Here is a 15,830-nt window from a genome sequence, read left to right as displayed (position 1 = left end):
TCAGCTTTAATATGAGCAATCAATGGTATCTGTGCCCAGGGTGACTGGATTTCTGCCGACATCAATATAACCTCATCTGTGATCTAGGCAGCTTGGGATTTTGACTGGTTTTCAGTGCCCGATTAGAGCTTGGTTTCATTTAGGATGATTATGACCTAATCTCTGACCACGGTGACGTGTACCACAGGAGTAGTCAATCTGCGAGGTTATTTTTTTGGTGTTTACAAATATATGTAATTAGTGCCATGTCACCGTAGGTTGTAGTAGAATCTGCCTTCAGGGGACAAGAGTCCTTCTGCAAACGTTACAATCTGAATAGAAGTTCATACGAAGCCAACTCAGATGACGATGAGATACCGTCAACTACCTGGGGTAGAGGAGTAGTGATGAAGGATGAGGATGAGGACCATTCTCATAGATTGAGCTGGTTGATCTTTACCCGAAGTAGATCAGAGGCGGTGGGGAGTAGCAGTATCCGTGGCCCCATAATCCGCGGTGTATTCGTCCGCATCTACGGAGTATCTAGATCTTGACCTTTAGTCGACATTTTCCGTGCGCGGGTTCTTGCTTTTCAGAAATGTCATCTTCTGACAGGGGCCCAGAGATGAAGGGTGAGAAACAAAGCTCATCTGGTACTGCTGATGGAGCCCCCGTCATCTCACCAGTCGAATCAAAGCAACCGTTCCCACCCCTCTCTCCTGATGACCTCGCCGCAACGTCCCATCATACCTATGAGAGCATCTACGCAGAGGAGGACGAACAGGAACTAACATCTCCACATCATGCGGATGTGGAAGTTGAAGATGACGATGTGGATTTCCAGTCCCACTACTCCCTGGACAACCAGTCGTTCTCCGATGCTTCCACGGATTCGGAGGAGCTGTCTCCCGACGATGGCATCGGTATGCACCACCCATTTCGACAGTCCTCGAGTTCTCTCCACGGACCGAATGCCTTTGCGCCACCATTCTATAATCGACCGCCAACGCCGCTACCTCCATCGCCATCCTTGACCTCGCTCCTCAGACCCCCGTTTTCGACCACTACTTCTCGCCCCACCACCCCTGATAGCTCCGATGTGGAAACACCCAATGACACTGAAGCTGCCGTGGCCAAGTCAGCCCGGCGTGCGACAACTGTTCCGCGGGCGAGCCCGAAAGTGCCTACCTACGAATACTATGGCTTTGTTCTCTACCTGGGCTCTTCGCTGGCCTTCTGTAAGTTGGACCCTGTTGAAAGCGCGGGCTCTTCGGTGGCGCTGACGTCTCCAGTGATCTATATTCTCTGGTCCTTTCTTCCATCCCCCTTCCTCCATCAGCTTGGCATATACTATTACCCCAACCGTTGGTGGTCACTGGCATTCCCCTCTTGGCTGGTTATGTCCATTATCTACATTTATGTCGCCTTGGCGTCGTACAATACGGGCTACTTGACTCTCCCGATGAATAGCATTGAGAACATAGTGGATGAGGTGGCCAACGTGGCAGTAATCGACGGTAAAGCTAGAAGGCGACCTGGTGGCGCCGCGCAAATGCGGCCTGGTGCGACCTCATATCAGATCATGGGACCCCAGAATCGGAAGGTTAATTGGCCAGAGATATGGAATGAGGGGACCGATGCCGTGATGGATATCCCTGTGGGGGGCGTCTGTGAAGTTTTGTACGGCCAAGAACGGGATGATGATGAGTTGTATGATGAGGTATCCGATGCGAGAGAGACTTGACCAACCGGTGTTAGAGCCAGCTTACACTTGAGATCTCGTGAGAAAACGAGTTGTCTGGCCTTCTGGTCGGCCAGCGCATTCTGAATGCTGTTCAGTGTTCGCGCACTTGCTTGCTTCCACGACGCAAAATTACTGGTAGCAAGGGGGGTGGGCCTTTATTCACACTGACGAGTTGAATGATCGCAGAACCAAATTCTGGAATGGCGAGCTGAGCCAACTCCCCCAGACAGATCACTAGGTATGGGAGCAATGGGTTGCGGGTACCCATATATTTGGAATTCTTCAACACCCTCTGCCATTATCGGTATTGCGTGGCGTGGCCTTCAACCGTGCAATATGGGCGTTTAGGCACACTCCACTCACCTGGCCCAGTCCGATTGTCAACGAGACTGTGGAGGCAGTACTTCGTATACAACAGAGATTGACGCGGACTGAAACCCGTCATTTGCTGCAAATAAGCGAAACGGTGTTCTAGAGATGCAAAGTACTGGTTGTATACTTTGACCTCTTGATACGGGGAATACCCGCGTCTTCTACGAGAAAGATGGCGGAAGTGAAGAAGGACAAATCGTCTATCAACCTATATACTACAATAGAGGTTCTTATGAATGAGACATCTGGTTCCTGAAAGGATGACGCTCGTATTGTCCCACTGTCAATCTCTTTACAGGTCACAAACGTTAGTAGCATGGGGCACGTTAAGCTTGCAGGGTCCAGCCCACAGCCAAAAGCAGCTAAGGCAAGCCTCGTTCGGCCTGAACATCCAGAATAGATTAAACCCCTAGATTTCAAGAATGAGAAGAACAAAGCCCAAAGAATGACAGTTCGTAGACAGCATCCCTACCTGAGGACACGGTATGGCCATCCCCTGACAAGGGCGCCTAGAGCGGCTAAGCCCGCGTGGGCGCCTAGAGCAGCCAATCTCGGTCGAGTCATCTCCGAACTCTGAACCCCAGCCTGAGCGAACCACAACGAACCAAACTTCGCTTCAACGCGCCATCGACTTGCTCACCGTCTGCTTCTCACCCCCCCAGCCCTCCCGCCTGCACCTACCGGGACGATCTCCTTTTCTTCTGTCCGCATACCCCTTGTTGACCTCGAATTTTTGTCGCCTCTTCTCTCCTCATTACTTTCCGGTCTTATCGACCACCCCATCGACATCCGTTGTTGTTTACTTGTTCCGCTAGCGCTGACACGGTCGGGATCCTCGTTTCCGCCGGTGTTGCCCGCCGTGAGACTCGAAAAACGGTCGGCTTTAACTTTAAGTCTCCGAACTTTGTGGATCGATATAGCCTCAGTGTGTACAGTTTTACTGCATTGTTCTGTTTTACGCCCGGATCTCAGGACCGTCTGAACTCCGCCAGACGGAGGTGCGGTCTTCTTCACCATTACCCCGTCGGTCGGACGCTTTCCCACCCCAACCTCCTCCCGTGGTGATTTCGCATGGCGTGGCAATCCCCTTCACCCATGGCTGGGGGTGGAGGATTCGCCGGACCTGGTGGTGACGGGTCGCCTAACGGTGGACAACCTCATGGAACGGAGTACACATTGCAAGGTGGGTTCTCGGCTAAAGTACCACCCCCCCCTGGGATTTCTCAGACTGACCGGTGTCGCGGTTCGATGTAGGTGTGATGCGCTTTTTGCAGACAGAATGGCATCGGCATGAGCGAGACCGCAATGCGTGGGAGATCGAGCGCGCGGAGATGAAATCTCGCATTGGGCGCTTGGAGGGCGATGTGCGGACGAGCAAACGGTTAAATGAATCGCTAGGGAAGCACGTGCGCTTGCTCGAGGCCGCGTTGAAAAAGGAGCGTGAGAAGGTGAAGAAGTTGAGTAATAATGAGAAGGTTGAGGACACCCGGGATGCTAAGGAGATCGCTCGTGAGAGCTTAAACGCCATCAAATGTATGTTTTCTTGGTGTGTCAGTCATGGTCGCCGTCGTGCTTTACTGATCATTTTTCTTCCCTCTATAGCGCAGCGCCCGAAATTCTCAATCGATGTCGGCGACAACGATGCCAGCGCAGACAACCATCCCGATTTCCGACAAGAATCCGAACGAGACAAGTCGCGTCTCTACCTGTCCAAGGCCTCCCAGGAGATCACATACCACGTTATTCCCTCGTCGCAGCCGCCCCTTGATCTCAGCGACCAAGACCTTTCCAACCATGTTTACGGGGGCCAGCAGCTGCCGCAGCAGAGCTTGGAGGAAGCATACATTCAACAGCAACGACAGAAACAACAGCAGCAGCAGGCCAACCATATGATGGCCCGCGAGGTGGCTTTACAGAACCACCAGCCTATGGCGCCTCCCTATGGCGAAAATGCGGCTATGAACCGTTCTATGAACCGGTTCGGTATCCATCCCGCTCCTAGGGACGGCCTGGAGCGCAGACCGCTGGAGCCGCAACCCCCAGCCGCGTCCGTTGAGAATAGGAGACACTCTTTGGAAGCTGGTCCGCCAGACGGTGGTGCAGCTGAAGAATCCCAGATGTTTGAAGGCCATGCAGCACCTGGCAAGAAGGGCGACATGACGGCCCAACAGACGGAGGACCAGCCGGACGACACCGATGGTTGGAACTTTGACGAGCCGGAGCCGGAGCCTCCGACAGAGCCAATGCCCCCTCATCGCCCGGATGTGGATGCTTTCCCGAACGCCAATTTCCCCAAGTCCCCGCAGCGATCTGCGGCCCTTTCCCACCGTCGGAAGAGCTCCGGGGCGAGGCGCAAGAGCGAGGGTGCTGCGGACATAGCCGGCGAGGATGCGAAGCAAAACTCCCAGTTTAATGTGCGCTTTGTTCTCAGAGGACATCTGGACGTCGTGCGGGCGGTGATTTTCACTGGTGGGGGTAGCCCTTCGGAGCCTGAAATCTGTACGTGTAGCGATGACGGGACGATCAAGCGCTGGACTATACCCGCTACGTTCGGGAACTTTGGCCCTCACGGGCCTAACTCCGATAACAATTTGGACATCACGAGCTACTTCACCCACCGCGGACACACCGGGGCCGTAACTGCCCTAGCCGCGTGCTCTCCGCAGCAGAATTTCTCTAACGGAGGTCGTGCGACGGGCGACGGATGGGTGTTCTCTGGTGGACAGGACGCTAGTGTCCGTGTGTGGGAGCGTGGGAGAGTTGATCCAAAGGCCACGTTGGACGGCCACACTGATGCGGTTTGGGGGCTCTGCGTTCTGCCTGGCACGGCAGGGTCCATATTTGGCGATGACTGTAGCCATTACGGTGGACCGGATCGAATCCTGCTCGCATCTGGTGGCGCGGATGGGCATATCTTAATATGGGCGGTTAGCGCGCCGCCCCAGCTTTCTTCGCCCCAAGCAGGTTCGCGACGAGCTGGGGGAAGTCGACGCGCGAATTCGATCTCTTCGGGATCGAACTTCCCGTCATCCCCGCAGCCGAGCATAGCCACTACTACGCCATTCCACTACTCCCTGGTCCGCAAGATCGTCCGGACCGAGTCCCCGTCCCCGACATGCATTAGCCCGCTGTCTCTTGCGGGAATCAACTTTGTGGTTTCCTACACTGATGCTTCCATCCTTGTCTACGACACGCGAACCGGGGAGGAGATCGTGGGCATGGCCAGCTTGGAGACGTACGACGGTACGCCGTCGACTGGGGTCAACAGTGTTGTGACCAGTACGATCGGATTCGACGGGTCCGCTAACCTCGACCCCGCCCGGCAAATGGCCGAGGAAGAAGTGGTACACGGCGCGACTGGGTCGAGTGGCGTGGAGGGTGTGATCATCAGCGGATACGAGGACAAGCACATTCGCCTGTTTGATGCCAACAGTGGTACGTACATGTGATATGCCCCGACATTATGGAAGACGATATGCTAACGTTTGCACAGGCCAATGTACCTATGCCATGCTGGCCCACACAGCCCCCATTGCCTCCCTCTCGCTCTCCCCTGACGGACGGGAGCTGGTTTCCGCTGGCCACGACGCGAGCCTGCGGTTCTGGGACCTGGAGAAGCGGAACTGCTCCCAAGAGATGACCAGTCACCGACCGATGCGGGGCGAGGGGATCACCAGCGCCGTGTGGAGCCGCGACGGCCGCTGGGTCGTCAGCGGGGGCGGTGATGGCATTGTTAAGGTGTTCTCGAGATAAATGCGACCCTCGATGTACGATTTTATTTACTATTCTATATCCCCCGCTGATACTTTTCTTCTGCCCCGTGTACTTTGGACGTACGAATGGATGAGCGCTTGGCTGATTCTTGAGCATTTGCAACGGTGTTCACTTACCCCTGGCACATGTTCCTTTCTACTTGTGTGGTTATAGTTTTCTTTCCTTATTTTTCCCCCTCCCCTTATGTGCTACACTTTACGATTCATCTTCACTTTCTCTTCTTGGCGATCTTCATTCATCCGTCTTTTCTTTATCTCACTCTCTTCTACCTTTCCTGTATGAAGTCTTTTGTGTCGGAGGGCGCTGCGTGGAATACACTTATATTTACATGGATGCCTGAATCAGCTTCAAGCGGCGATGATAAGCCTGCATTTTCAAGATCGTGTCAATCGGAGTTCTGGGTTTGTTTCTTTGTTCCTGTACACCAGACAACACCTACTATAAGCTTCGGCATCTACCTACCTAGTACTTAACTTACTCGAGCATACTACATACCTCCCTAGCAGTATTGCCCTTGCCTTGGATAGACCTAAGAACTTCAACGATTCCCCTAGCCATATAATGGAGCAAGTAGAACTGATGTGCCAGACTTTTGAGAAATTAGTGGCTCTTCTTGAACATACCCATAAGCACAATCCAGCCAGGTATCATAGGTGGTAGGTATAATCATCCATCAATGGTAATCACCGACTCGACCCCCAAGCCCCCTTGAACAAACCTCTCAACCTCTCCGCCTCCCCCTTATCCCCAACCCTCTGCTCCAAAAACCCCTGCAAATCATCCCAAAACGCCTCCGTCCCAAGCACCTCGTCCCCACCAGCCGCTTCCGCCTCCGCCGTCGAGGGTTGCTGCTGCTGCTCCTGCTGCTCCTGCTGCTTCTCAACAACCACCGCACCCCCCATGACCATAACACCAAACTCAACGGCCTTCCCACCACTCAACATCCCAGGTTCATCAGCGACCACCTCCGCGATCGTCTTCCCGGACACCGGCTTCCGCTTATACAGGATCTTGATCTTCTCGAGCGGGACCTTGTTTCCCGCGGCGTCGGCGACGACGCGCGCCTGCACGGCGTCCTTGAGGTCCTCGACGGTGGTGGTCGACAGCGGTGCGTTGGGGACGCTAAATTCCAGGACGGGGTTGCGTGCGGATTTCACGTGTACCGTGATCGACTTGGATGAGCCGGGGGCGGCGCGCTGGTTGGCGGTCCTTTTGGGCATTGGGGGGTGCGGGGAGGGGAGCTTGGGGAGGACGTACTATATTTTTTGGGGGGGAAACTGTTAGTAAAATTGTTTCTTTGGTGTTCATTATGGAGGTTTCTCTGATATTGCTGATGCTGCTTGCTTTGGGGGAATATGAGAGGAGGGACATACCGGTGCGCGGAGGGGCACTCGCTCCGGGTCGATGACATAGTCGGCGGGAAGTTTGACGGGTTTGGAATCGAGGGAGTTGAGGAAGGATTTGATGAAGCTGACTTCTGTCATTTTGGCGTTGGTTTGATCAGAATAGAGGATGATTAGGTGGTAGGATAGGTAAGAGAGAGAAGTGAATAGGTGAGTAGACTGGTTTGATATCGGAGCTCAAGGCATTAAGGTGGGCAGTTGGCAGCTTGCGGGAACTTGCCTGTTTCGGGCGGATGGGGTGCTGCTTTAGCTTACTGTGGTAAAGCGGCAACAGCTGGCGGAAAAGTTATGCAGCCTGAATTTACAGGCAAACGTTATACACACCGCCTTCAACTGCCACCCTCCACCGCCGGCGGAAAGAAAAGAAAAGATGGGAGAAAAAAAAAATCCACCCGATCTGTCGCATAACAATTTCACCCAATTCCTTTTTTTTTTATATTTCCCCCACCTTCAATTCTCACAATGGGTGTAGGACGTCGCATGAAGAAGCAGGGCCCTCCGGCCCCGCTGGATGCGGCAACGATTTCGATGATCAAGAAGCGCAAGGCTGGTGGGGATGTTACAGGAACTAAGACCGAGAAGCGACGGAAGGCCGAAGACCTCAAGCCTGTGAAGGCCCCTAAGAAGACCAACGGAGCAGCTGCGAACGGAACGACTGCTAAGAAGGTGGTGGTGGAGGAAACGAGCAAGGGCAAGGGCAAGCCTGTCGAGAAAAAGCGACAGATCTTGGAGTCCGACGATGAGGATGAGGAGATGTCCGGTATCGAGGAAGACGACATGGACGACGAGTTTGACGACCTCGATGGTGTGAGCGATGGATCGATGGGTAGCAGCCAAGACGAAGACTCGTTGGTCGACTCGGACGAAGACGACCACCCCCGCGAAGCCATGTTCTCCGACGACGATTCCGATGCGGAGGAGCAGTTGACGGCGGCCAACATCGAGGGTCTGTCGCGGAAACTCGACCTGGAGAGGGAGGCAGAGGAGGAGGAGGCAGAGCGAGAATTGCAGGAGGCGGCCATGCAGACGAACATCGCCGGGGACCGTCCGGACGTGTTTGGCGCCGAGACTGGACAGCCCGGTATGGCGCCCGACTTGCAACTCCTCCGCACCCGAATCACCGACACGATCCGCATTCTTGGCGACTTGAAGACTCTGGGCCAACCGGACAAGTCGCGCGCTGAGTACGTTCAGTTCCTCATCAACGACATCTGCACCTACTACGGATACACGCCGTACCTCGCCGAGAAGCTCTTCAACCTGTTCTCGCCGTTGGAGGCATTCGCGTTCTTCGAAGCGAACGAGACGGCGCGACCCGTCGTCCTCCGTACCAACACCCTGCGCACGAACCGTCGGTCTCTGGCGCAAGCGCTCATCAACCGCGGTGTGGTGCTCGAGCCGGTCGGAAAGTGGTCCAAGGTCGGTCTGCAGGTGTTCGAGTCGGCGGTGCCCCTGGGTGCGACGCCCGAGTACCTGGCCGGTCACTACATCCTCCAAGCGGCATCGTCCTTCCTCCCCGTCATGGCTCTCGCCCCGCAGCCCGATGAGCGTGTGCTCGATATGGCCGCCGCCCCCGGTGGTAAGACGACGTACATCTCGGCGCTGATGCGCAACACCGGCTGCGTGATCGCCAACGATGCCAGCAAGCCCCGTGCCAAGGGTCTCATCGGTAACATCCACCGTCTGGGTTGCAAGAACACGATCGTCACGAACCTCGACGCCCGCGAGGGCTTCCCTCATACCATCGGCGGTTTCGACCGGGTGCTCCTGGACGCTCCCTGCACCGGTACCGGTGTCATCGCCAAGGATCCCGGCGTGAAGACCTCCAAGACCGAACGCGACTTCCTCGCCATCCCGCACATGCAGCGCCAACTGCTGCTCGCCGCCATCGACTCGGTCAATCACGCGTCCAAGACAGGCGGCTACGTCGTCTACTCTACGTGCAGTGTCACAGTGGAGGAGAACGAGGCGGTGGTGCAGTACGTGTTGAAGAAGCGCCCCAACGTGAAGCTGGTCGACACCGGCCTCGGCGACTTCGGCAGCCCCGGTTTCACCAAGTACCAGGGCAAGCACTTCGACCAGAAGATGACTCTCACCCGCCGGTACTTCCCGCACCGCGAGAACGTCGACGGTTTCTTCGTCTCGAAGTTCAAGAAGACCGGTCCCAGCCCCACGACCACCGCCCCCGCCGACGGCACCGCGGCCCCGGCCGATTCCAAGCCCAAGACGGCCTCCAGTGCCTCCTCTGCCGCTACCACCGACGACGAGGACGTCATCGACAAGACGCCGATCACGGACGAAGATGGCATGGTCCCCGATTCCGAGGGCGGCGCCTTCGGGCCGTTCGAGGACAACGCGGACGACGACAAGGAGCGGATTCTGCGTGCGGAGCGCAATCGCCTCCGTCGCAAGGGCCTCAACCCCAAGGCTGTCCTGAACAGGCCCAAGAAGGCCAAGGATGAGACCAAGCCTGCGGAGGCGCCGGCACAGGAAGACAAGAAGGATGCGGCCCCGAAGCAGGCGGAGAAGAAGGCGGAGAAGAAGGACGAGAAGAAGGCGGACAAGAAGGAGGATAAGAAGAAGGCCAAGAAGGAGACCAAGAAAGACACCGTCCCCGAACAGGCCGAGAAGAAGCCCAAGAAGGAGGACAAGAAAGACGCTACTCCCGAGAAGAAGAGCAAAAAGCCCGCCGCCGACGCGTCCAAAGGCAAGAAGGGCAAGAAATAATTACCTCATCGACTGTATAGATGTGTTTTGAGGAGGGCAAAAAGCATCGTGATTATACTCTGGCGGATGGCGCAGTCATGTCTGTTTTCTTTTTCTTTTTCTTTGTTGGATCATGTAGTAGATATTGTTCGTCACTGAATTCAATAGATACCATTTATTTTATGTGTCTCTTTCTACACGATAGATGGTGTGGTTCATGTCCACCCGACATTCCTATGGGGGCATACACTGCTAGAGTACGGAGTACTTCAACCCTGCCTACCGATATAACGAGATGGATGATGTTGGACGTCAAGACCCTACCGCTCGCGCCTCGCCAATCAGTGTTTTTTGTGGTCGAATGGTCAAGATGAAAGACATGCTAACAGACGGGTACAGGTCAACACCCTGATATTCATTCTGACCTTATAGGGAAAAACGCTAACTATTTCCAGGCCCCCAGCCAAGAAGATACAAACAGCCCATGTCTCCACAAAGTGGATAAATCAATAAATACATACAAAGAAAGAAAAATAAGAATATAATAAAAAAGCCGCAACACCCCCTGCGAATCTGACCATCCCTTGCTATGAGCGAATCGAAGAAACCGCCAGCATCATGAACAGAATAAAGACAATCAAACCAAGCACCGCGGGAAAGACACTATCTGCGGAGTGTTGTTCCCAAGGATCATGGCCGGGCGGAGCATGGAGGTCATTGGAGAAGGTGTGATACTGGTGTTGTAGCGCTGGGTTGGGAGCCATGTTGATGGGCTGGGCGGGGTCTGTCGCGATGTCATGGTCTGGGGGGTGCATTCCATGGTGATGATGACCATGGTGATGATGATCATGATCCTGTGTAATTTAGTTGAAGGTCTCACGGGCTAAAAATAGAGAGTTTCTAGCACGGAGGAATCCATGCTAGGAAGGCAAGGGAGTAAGATTGAGATGAACATACTGGGGGTGGATGATGGTCTTCCATGGCTAGTTAGTAGGGCTGGACTCAACCCATCCTATTCGCAAAGGAAATTATCGATCATATAGAGTTCTTTCTTAGAAGAGATGAAGTGAAGCCAAACTCTATCCAAGCTAGCACGTGCATTAAGGCTGACAAGAATCCAAATACTTTACGTACTGAACTTCATTGCTCCGCCACGATACTACCCTATCCTGATGATTAACCACACCACCCATCCAACCAGATGAGAACGGTGATTTTACTCATGCCAAACAAATAGTACCTTACAAACATGCTCACCCTCTCCATCCAATCGCTCGAAAGCCGCATGTCTTGGCTTTGGGACAAGAGAAGCTGAGCATTTTCTCTACACGGTTAGAATGAACTACGTTCTGCAACGATGCCTGGTCGCAATGGTCCGCTCCAATCGTGAAGAACTTCTTCTGACTTCCCCTGTAAGAGCTATAAGACCGGTTCCAACGCGATCAGCAATGCCCAAACTCTCGACTCAGCCTCAGACAAGGGCTTGTCTCAAAAATAGGAACCAATGGCGGCGGACGATGGCTTTGCCATGGCGAGTATATCGAGCCATCGCGCGTAGGGGCTCATCTCCAAGCGTATGTAGAGGTCGGATGCGTCGGAAGGCACGACTGATTTGGAAATGACGCTGCGCTGTGCATCTAACGAAAGTTAAGACTTCTATTGATTGGGTCTGGAACTGACGCCGAGGGTGCCGTAACCTCGACCAGGAACCAAACCCTAGTCAATATCTGTGGGGGCCGATGAAGACTTGGATGGTACGATATGATTCCTAAAGAAGAATGACCATTGCTCTCGATATATGGATCCCGAGAAAAAAGATATAAGAAGGGCCAGGGCCTTCGCAGATTTCGACCTCGTTCAGTCGCATCAATCGCATCGCAACAGTCGAACCCCTCTGCAACTATTCATCATTATAGACCCACCAGTATGTGGTCTATAATACCCATTGTGCTATTCTCCCTTGTGGCATCTGCCTCCCCGGTGGAACACAGTCTCGCGCGACGTGACGTGTGCGACGGAGAAAATGCCACGCCTGTTCTCTACCACGAATACCGGGGCGACAAATGCAAACCCAAGTACTCGATGAACAAAGACGGCGTTTGCAACCATGCCCATTGGCCGGAGAACAAGTGCGCTGCCTACTGCCAAGTACGCACCAAGTTCACCTACGGCCAGGAGCGGCCCTTCCCCAACACCTATTGCCACGGCCCCGAGAGCTGCACCATCACGTCTACGCACACCGTCACCGTTGGCTGGTCGGTCACTATCTCCCCGCAAATCCAGAGCGCGATGAAGGTGGGTGTCTCCGGTGGCTTCTCAGGGAGCTCGGGGGATGCCTTCGCGCGTAGCTACTCGATCAAGCTGGAAAGCGGCCAGTGTGGATATTTCACCTACGTGCCGGTGGTCAAGGAGGTCTGGTATGTTTCTTCCTCCATAGTTCCTCTCTATAAGCTGCCCCTGTGTCCACGATAAGAGACTAATGAAATAAAGCGGTACCCTCTCGACCCAGCATGTTCGCGCCATGCCCTCCCCCATTCTTCCCGTTTATTGGTGCCTCGGCGACTACACAACCACCGGCAACGTGTGCGCGCAAGAGCTGCGCCACAACTCGGATGGGTCCGTCGACGGCGAGACCATCTTCGTGCGCACCCACTGTGACAACCGCATGCCGCTCCCCTCCGGGGACCAGGACCCCGTCTACCAGAAGCCCGGCGTGCCCATGGACCGCGGGATGCAGGAGGCCTGGGCCGAGACGTGGGGCAAGGAAGACCTGACGGCCGCGGACAAGGACTCGCCAGTGAAATGCGAGACGAGCGATGGGTCACCCAAGGTCGAGGACTGCAGGCACGCATTCGGCTCGCTGCTGCAGAATCCTCAAGTGCCGGTTACGGCAGGAAAGAAAGGGAAGACTTATTGGGCTGGTGTATGTTTTTTTTCCCCTCATTTTGTTCCCTTTTCGTTATTTCTTGTATACCGGTTTTTTGTCCTTTCACATTGGAAAACTAACGGCTGCATAGTATGTCCACTCGTGCGCAATCGCCCTATACTACCAGTCGGATTGGGACGAGGATTCTTGCGACATCAAGCTGGGCGATATCGCCGTGGCCGCGTATTCCATCACCGAGCAGTGTTCGAAGGATGGCGAAGAGCGAATTGGCGGGAGACGCAATTTCGAGAAGGATGGGTGCAAGGCTCAGTTGGAGATTATTCACACGGAGGGGACGCCCCCTAGTGGTGTCTGATATAGTATACTGTATGATGGCATACCGAAAGGATTGCTGTATGGTGGGAGGTTCGGGATTGAGTTGAGTTCTTGTCGGATATATTTTACTGGACATATTTATCAAAACTAATTGATTATACTTTGACGCTTAACTAAACATGGGTCAATAACGCAGACATGTAATTGCTTGCTGTTTTACTCTTTTTATGGCCTACAGACCAGTCTATATGTAACCAAACTATATCATTCCGTTTCCTACCATCAAGCGTCCATCAAGAACATCACCATCACCACCAGTAACTTACTTACACTACCTAGATAGCATAGTATAGTAAACTAGGGTAGTATACCAAGCACCATCACCCCTCTCGGCATCCAACACAAAATTCCCGCCCGCATCCCCAGCAACAACCTCCTCGTCTACAATCAACACAGCAAAGAACATCGCATTCTCGTCTTCCTCGCCCGCATTTCCGACCGCACATGGTGATACCCCGGCCCCTCATACCACGTCTCCCCCACCCGGCTGATAAACTGCTCGTCACCGTTCATCTGGTTCAACACCGTCCCGTCCGCCACCACCGCGATCACCGCCGACCCGCCGTGCGTGTGCGCCGGCGTCGCCGCCTTGCTGTCCATGCTGACCATGCCCAATACGACTGCTTTGCCGGGGATGTTGGGTGGGTGGTAGATTTTGAGGACTTGGAAGGTTTCGCGGGGGTGGCTTGTTTGGTCAGTATTGATACTATCGGGTGGTATAGTATGGGATGATACAGTATGGGGTATACTAGGGTAGGAATAGGCGATGGCTTACCCCTCTACATGGTAAGTTTCGCCGATTTCGATCACTTTGAGAGATGACATTGTGATCTATCTCTTTGTTTTAGTCTTTGTTCTTTGTGGATGTGGATTATATTAAGTTCGTCTGTGGACTGTACAGAGATAGGGTTCAGAGAACCGCCGTATAAATTTGTGATTTATCCATGATACTATAATACTATGGTCGCACACTCTAGGCCATCCGGGACTTCCACGCGGGATGTGAGGAATTTACTTGATTGGAGGCTTCTTCGTATTTGATATCCTAGGTCTTCGTAGATAAAGAGATGCGGTGAGCATAGACGACAGGAGTACCACGGCTGGTGGTACGGATGACGTGTGTACCGCTCTATCTGGGGTTGCAATTCGATTGACATACTACCGCTACATTACTATAAAAGCATTCCCAAGCCCAACACCCACTTCACAAGACAAGAAATGTGAAAATAAGAAGAGCAGTATAAAGAAATAAAGAAGAAGAAGAAGAAAAATGCGCGCCCTTATCCAACCCACCCCGACCGCCCCCTCCTCCGCCCTAATCCTAACAACAGACAACCCCACCCCCACAGCAGACCACACCACAATCGAGCACCTCATCCGCGTCCACGCCTGCTCTCCCTGCGCCAACGAGCTCAACTGGTCCACGTACGTGGACCTCCCCGCCCTCCGTGCCCTAATACCGTGCCCCGACGTCGCCGGCACGGTCGTGACCGCCCCACCGGACTCGCCCTTCCAGCCGGGTGACGCCGTCTACGCCCGCACGAACTACATGCGGCCCGGTAATGCGCGCGACTACTCTACTGCCCTGACAAACGAGCTCGCGCGCAAGCCGGCATCCCTGAGCTGGGTGGAGGCCGCCGCCGTGCCGGTGTCGGCGCTGACGGCGTGGCAGATTCTGTTCGTGCAGGCGGGGGTGGTGGTTGAGTCTGGGGCGGGGCTCGAGGCGGCGAGGGCGCAGTGGAGTGGAAAGCGTGTGCTGGCTACGGCTGCCGCTGGGGGCGTTGGCTTGTGGGTGGTGCAGCTGGCGCGGCTGCTGGGGGCGGAGGTCATCGGGACGTGTGGGAATGCGGAGAGCGAGGCGCTGGTGCGGGGGCTGGGTGCCATGGTGTTGAACTATCGGACGACGGATTTCAGGCGCTGGGCGGAAGAGGATGCGAATAGAGTTGATGTCGTGGTCGATAACGTGGGCGGGTCGGCGCTGCGGGATGCATGGTGGGCTGTGAGGGATGGGGGCGTCGTGCTCAGTATCGTTGAGCAGCCGGGGATGGCGCGGCCGCGGGAGTGCTCGGCGGAGAATGTGAGGGAGGTGTTCTTTATTATGAGCCCCGATGGGGAACAGCTGCAGCGGATCACGGAGCTGATTGAGGAGGGAAAGTGTCGTCCGAGGGTGGACAGCGTGTGGCCGCTGGAGCATGCCAGGGAGGCGTTTGCCAGGCTGGATGGGGGGCATGCCAGGGGAAAGATCGTGTTGGATTTGTCCTTGAATCAGTAGGTATTTGTGAGGGAATGCTGTTAGGTTGGCATATTTATAGCATTTTGGTCGGAATTCAATAGCACCCTATTGAGTGTTGCCAATGGCCTTAGCCGTCCGGAATTAACAGCTCTATGGACTTTAAATTGACGTATCATAGGAGTCATTTGATCTTAGTTACTGCACCAAAACATCGAACGGCATTTTGATCGCGCTTGATATCCGCCTCTTCATTGATCACCAGATTACCAATGGAGATATCTCCTTGGAGAATGCCTGCCTTGATATGTAAAGATTCATAGCCTAGACCAATTTAATAAGAGTCATTCGGAGCACAGC

At 54.3% G+C, this 15,830-nt stretch overlaps 8 protein-coding genes across 8 annotated transcripts; 5 read left to right on the top strand and 3 right to left on the bottom strand.

Moving 5' to 3' along the window:
* The first annotated feature begins 534 nt into the window (after window positions 1-534).
* On the top strand, window positions 535-2,472 carry BDW47DRAFT_105100 (uncharacterized protein). The gene is made up of 2 exons (XM_024812479.1): window positions 535-1,217; window positions 1,272-2,472. The coding sequence occupies exons 1-2, from the start codon at window positions 578-580 to the stop codon at window positions 1,721-1,723; spliced, it is 1,092 nt and encodes a 363-aa protein (XP_024672599.1). The 5' UTR covers window positions 535-577; the 3' UTR covers window positions 1,724-2,472.
* Window positions 2,473-3,038: 566 nt separating this feature from the next.
* On the top strand, window positions 3,039-6,327 carry BDW47DRAFT_24225 (cell differentiation and development protein Fsr1). The gene is made up of 4 exons (XM_024818552.1): window positions 3,039-3,278; window positions 3,350-3,628; window positions 3,698-5,530; window positions 5,589-6,327. Exons 1-4 carry the CDS (start codon window positions 3,167-3,169, stop codon window positions 5,846-5,848), a joined length of 2,484 nt encoding a protein of 827 aa, XP_024672598.1. The 5' UTR covers window positions 3,039-3,166; the 3' UTR covers window positions 5,849-6,327.
* A 1-nt stretch (window position 6,328) lies between these two features.
* BDW47DRAFT_24220 (uncharacterized protein) lies at window positions 6,329-7,455 on the bottom strand. The gene is made up of 2 exons (XM_024818551.1): window positions 7,243-7,455; window positions 6,329-7,125 (listed from the first exon to the last, which is right to left on the bottom strand). The coding sequence occupies exons 1-2, from the start codon at window positions 7,351-7,353 to the stop codon at window positions 6,553-6,555; spliced, it is 684 nt and encodes a 227-aa protein (XP_024672597.1). The 5' UTR covers window positions 7,354-7,455; the 3' UTR covers window positions 6,329-6,552.
* Window positions 7,456-7,706: 251 nt separating this feature from the next.
* On the top strand, window positions 7,707-10,083 carry BDW47DRAFT_105098 (rRNA (cytosine-C5-)-methyltransferase NOP2). Its single transcript, XM_024812478.1, has one exon. The coding sequence runs from the start codon at window positions 7,735-7,737 to the stop codon at window positions 9,997-9,999; it is 2,265 nt and encodes a 754-aa protein (XP_024672596.1). The 5' UTR covers window positions 7,707-7,734; the 3' UTR covers window positions 10,000-10,083.
* Window positions 10,084-10,378: 295 nt separating this feature from the next.
* BDW47DRAFT_105097 (uncharacterized protein) lies at window positions 10,379-10,928 on the bottom strand. Its single transcript, XM_024812477.1, has one exon. The coding sequence runs from the start codon at window positions 10,791-10,793 to the stop codon at window positions 10,566-10,568; it is 228 nt and encodes a 75-aa protein (XP_024672595.1). The 5' UTR covers window positions 10,794-10,928; the 3' UTR covers window positions 10,379-10,565.
* A 902-nt stretch (window positions 10,929-11,830) lies between these two features.
* BDW47DRAFT_105094 (uncharacterized protein) lies at window positions 11,831-13,395 on the top strand. Its single transcript, XM_024812476.1, has 3 exons — window positions 11,831-12,395; window positions 12,469-12,901; window positions 12,996-13,395. Exons 1-3 carry the CDS (start codon window positions 11,905-11,907, stop codon window positions 13,218-13,220), a joined length of 1,149 nt encoding a protein of 382 aa, XP_024672594.1. The 5' UTR covers window positions 11,831-11,904; the 3' UTR covers window positions 13,221-13,395.
* A 232-nt stretch (window positions 13,396-13,627) lies between these two features.
* Window positions 13,628-14,065, bottom strand: BDW47DRAFT_125411 (uncharacterized protein; the record flags this gene model as incomplete). Its single annotated transcript, XM_024816382.1, has 2 exons — window positions 13,628-13,925; window positions 14,016-14,065. 2 exons carry the CDS (start codon window positions 14,063-14,065, stop codon window positions 13,628-13,630), a joined length of 348 nt encoding a protein of 115 aa, XP_024672593.1.
* Window positions 14,066-14,534: 469 nt separating this feature from the next.
* Window positions 14,535-15,679, top strand: BDW47DRAFT_105091 (NADP-dependent oxidoreductase). The gene has a single exon (XM_024812475.1). The coding sequence runs from the start codon at window positions 14,790-14,792 to the stop codon at window positions 15,510-15,512; it is 723 nt and encodes a 240-aa protein (XP_024672592.1). The 5' UTR covers window positions 14,535-14,789; the 3' UTR covers window positions 15,513-15,679.
* The last annotated feature ends 151 nt before the right edge of the window (window positions 15,680-15,830 follow it).

The sequence above is a fragment of the Aspergillus candidus genome (assembly GCF_002847045.1).
Source record: "Aspergillus candidus strain CBS 102.13 unplaced genomic scaffold BDW47scaffold_19, whole genome shotgun sequence".
Taxonomy (NCBI): domain Eukaryota; kingdom Fungi; phylum Ascomycota; class Eurotiomycetes; order Eurotiales; family Aspergillaceae; genus Aspergillus; species Aspergillus candidus.
Note: the sequence above shows the minus strand (reverse complement) of the source record. Positions and strands in the feature narration are given on the sequence as shown.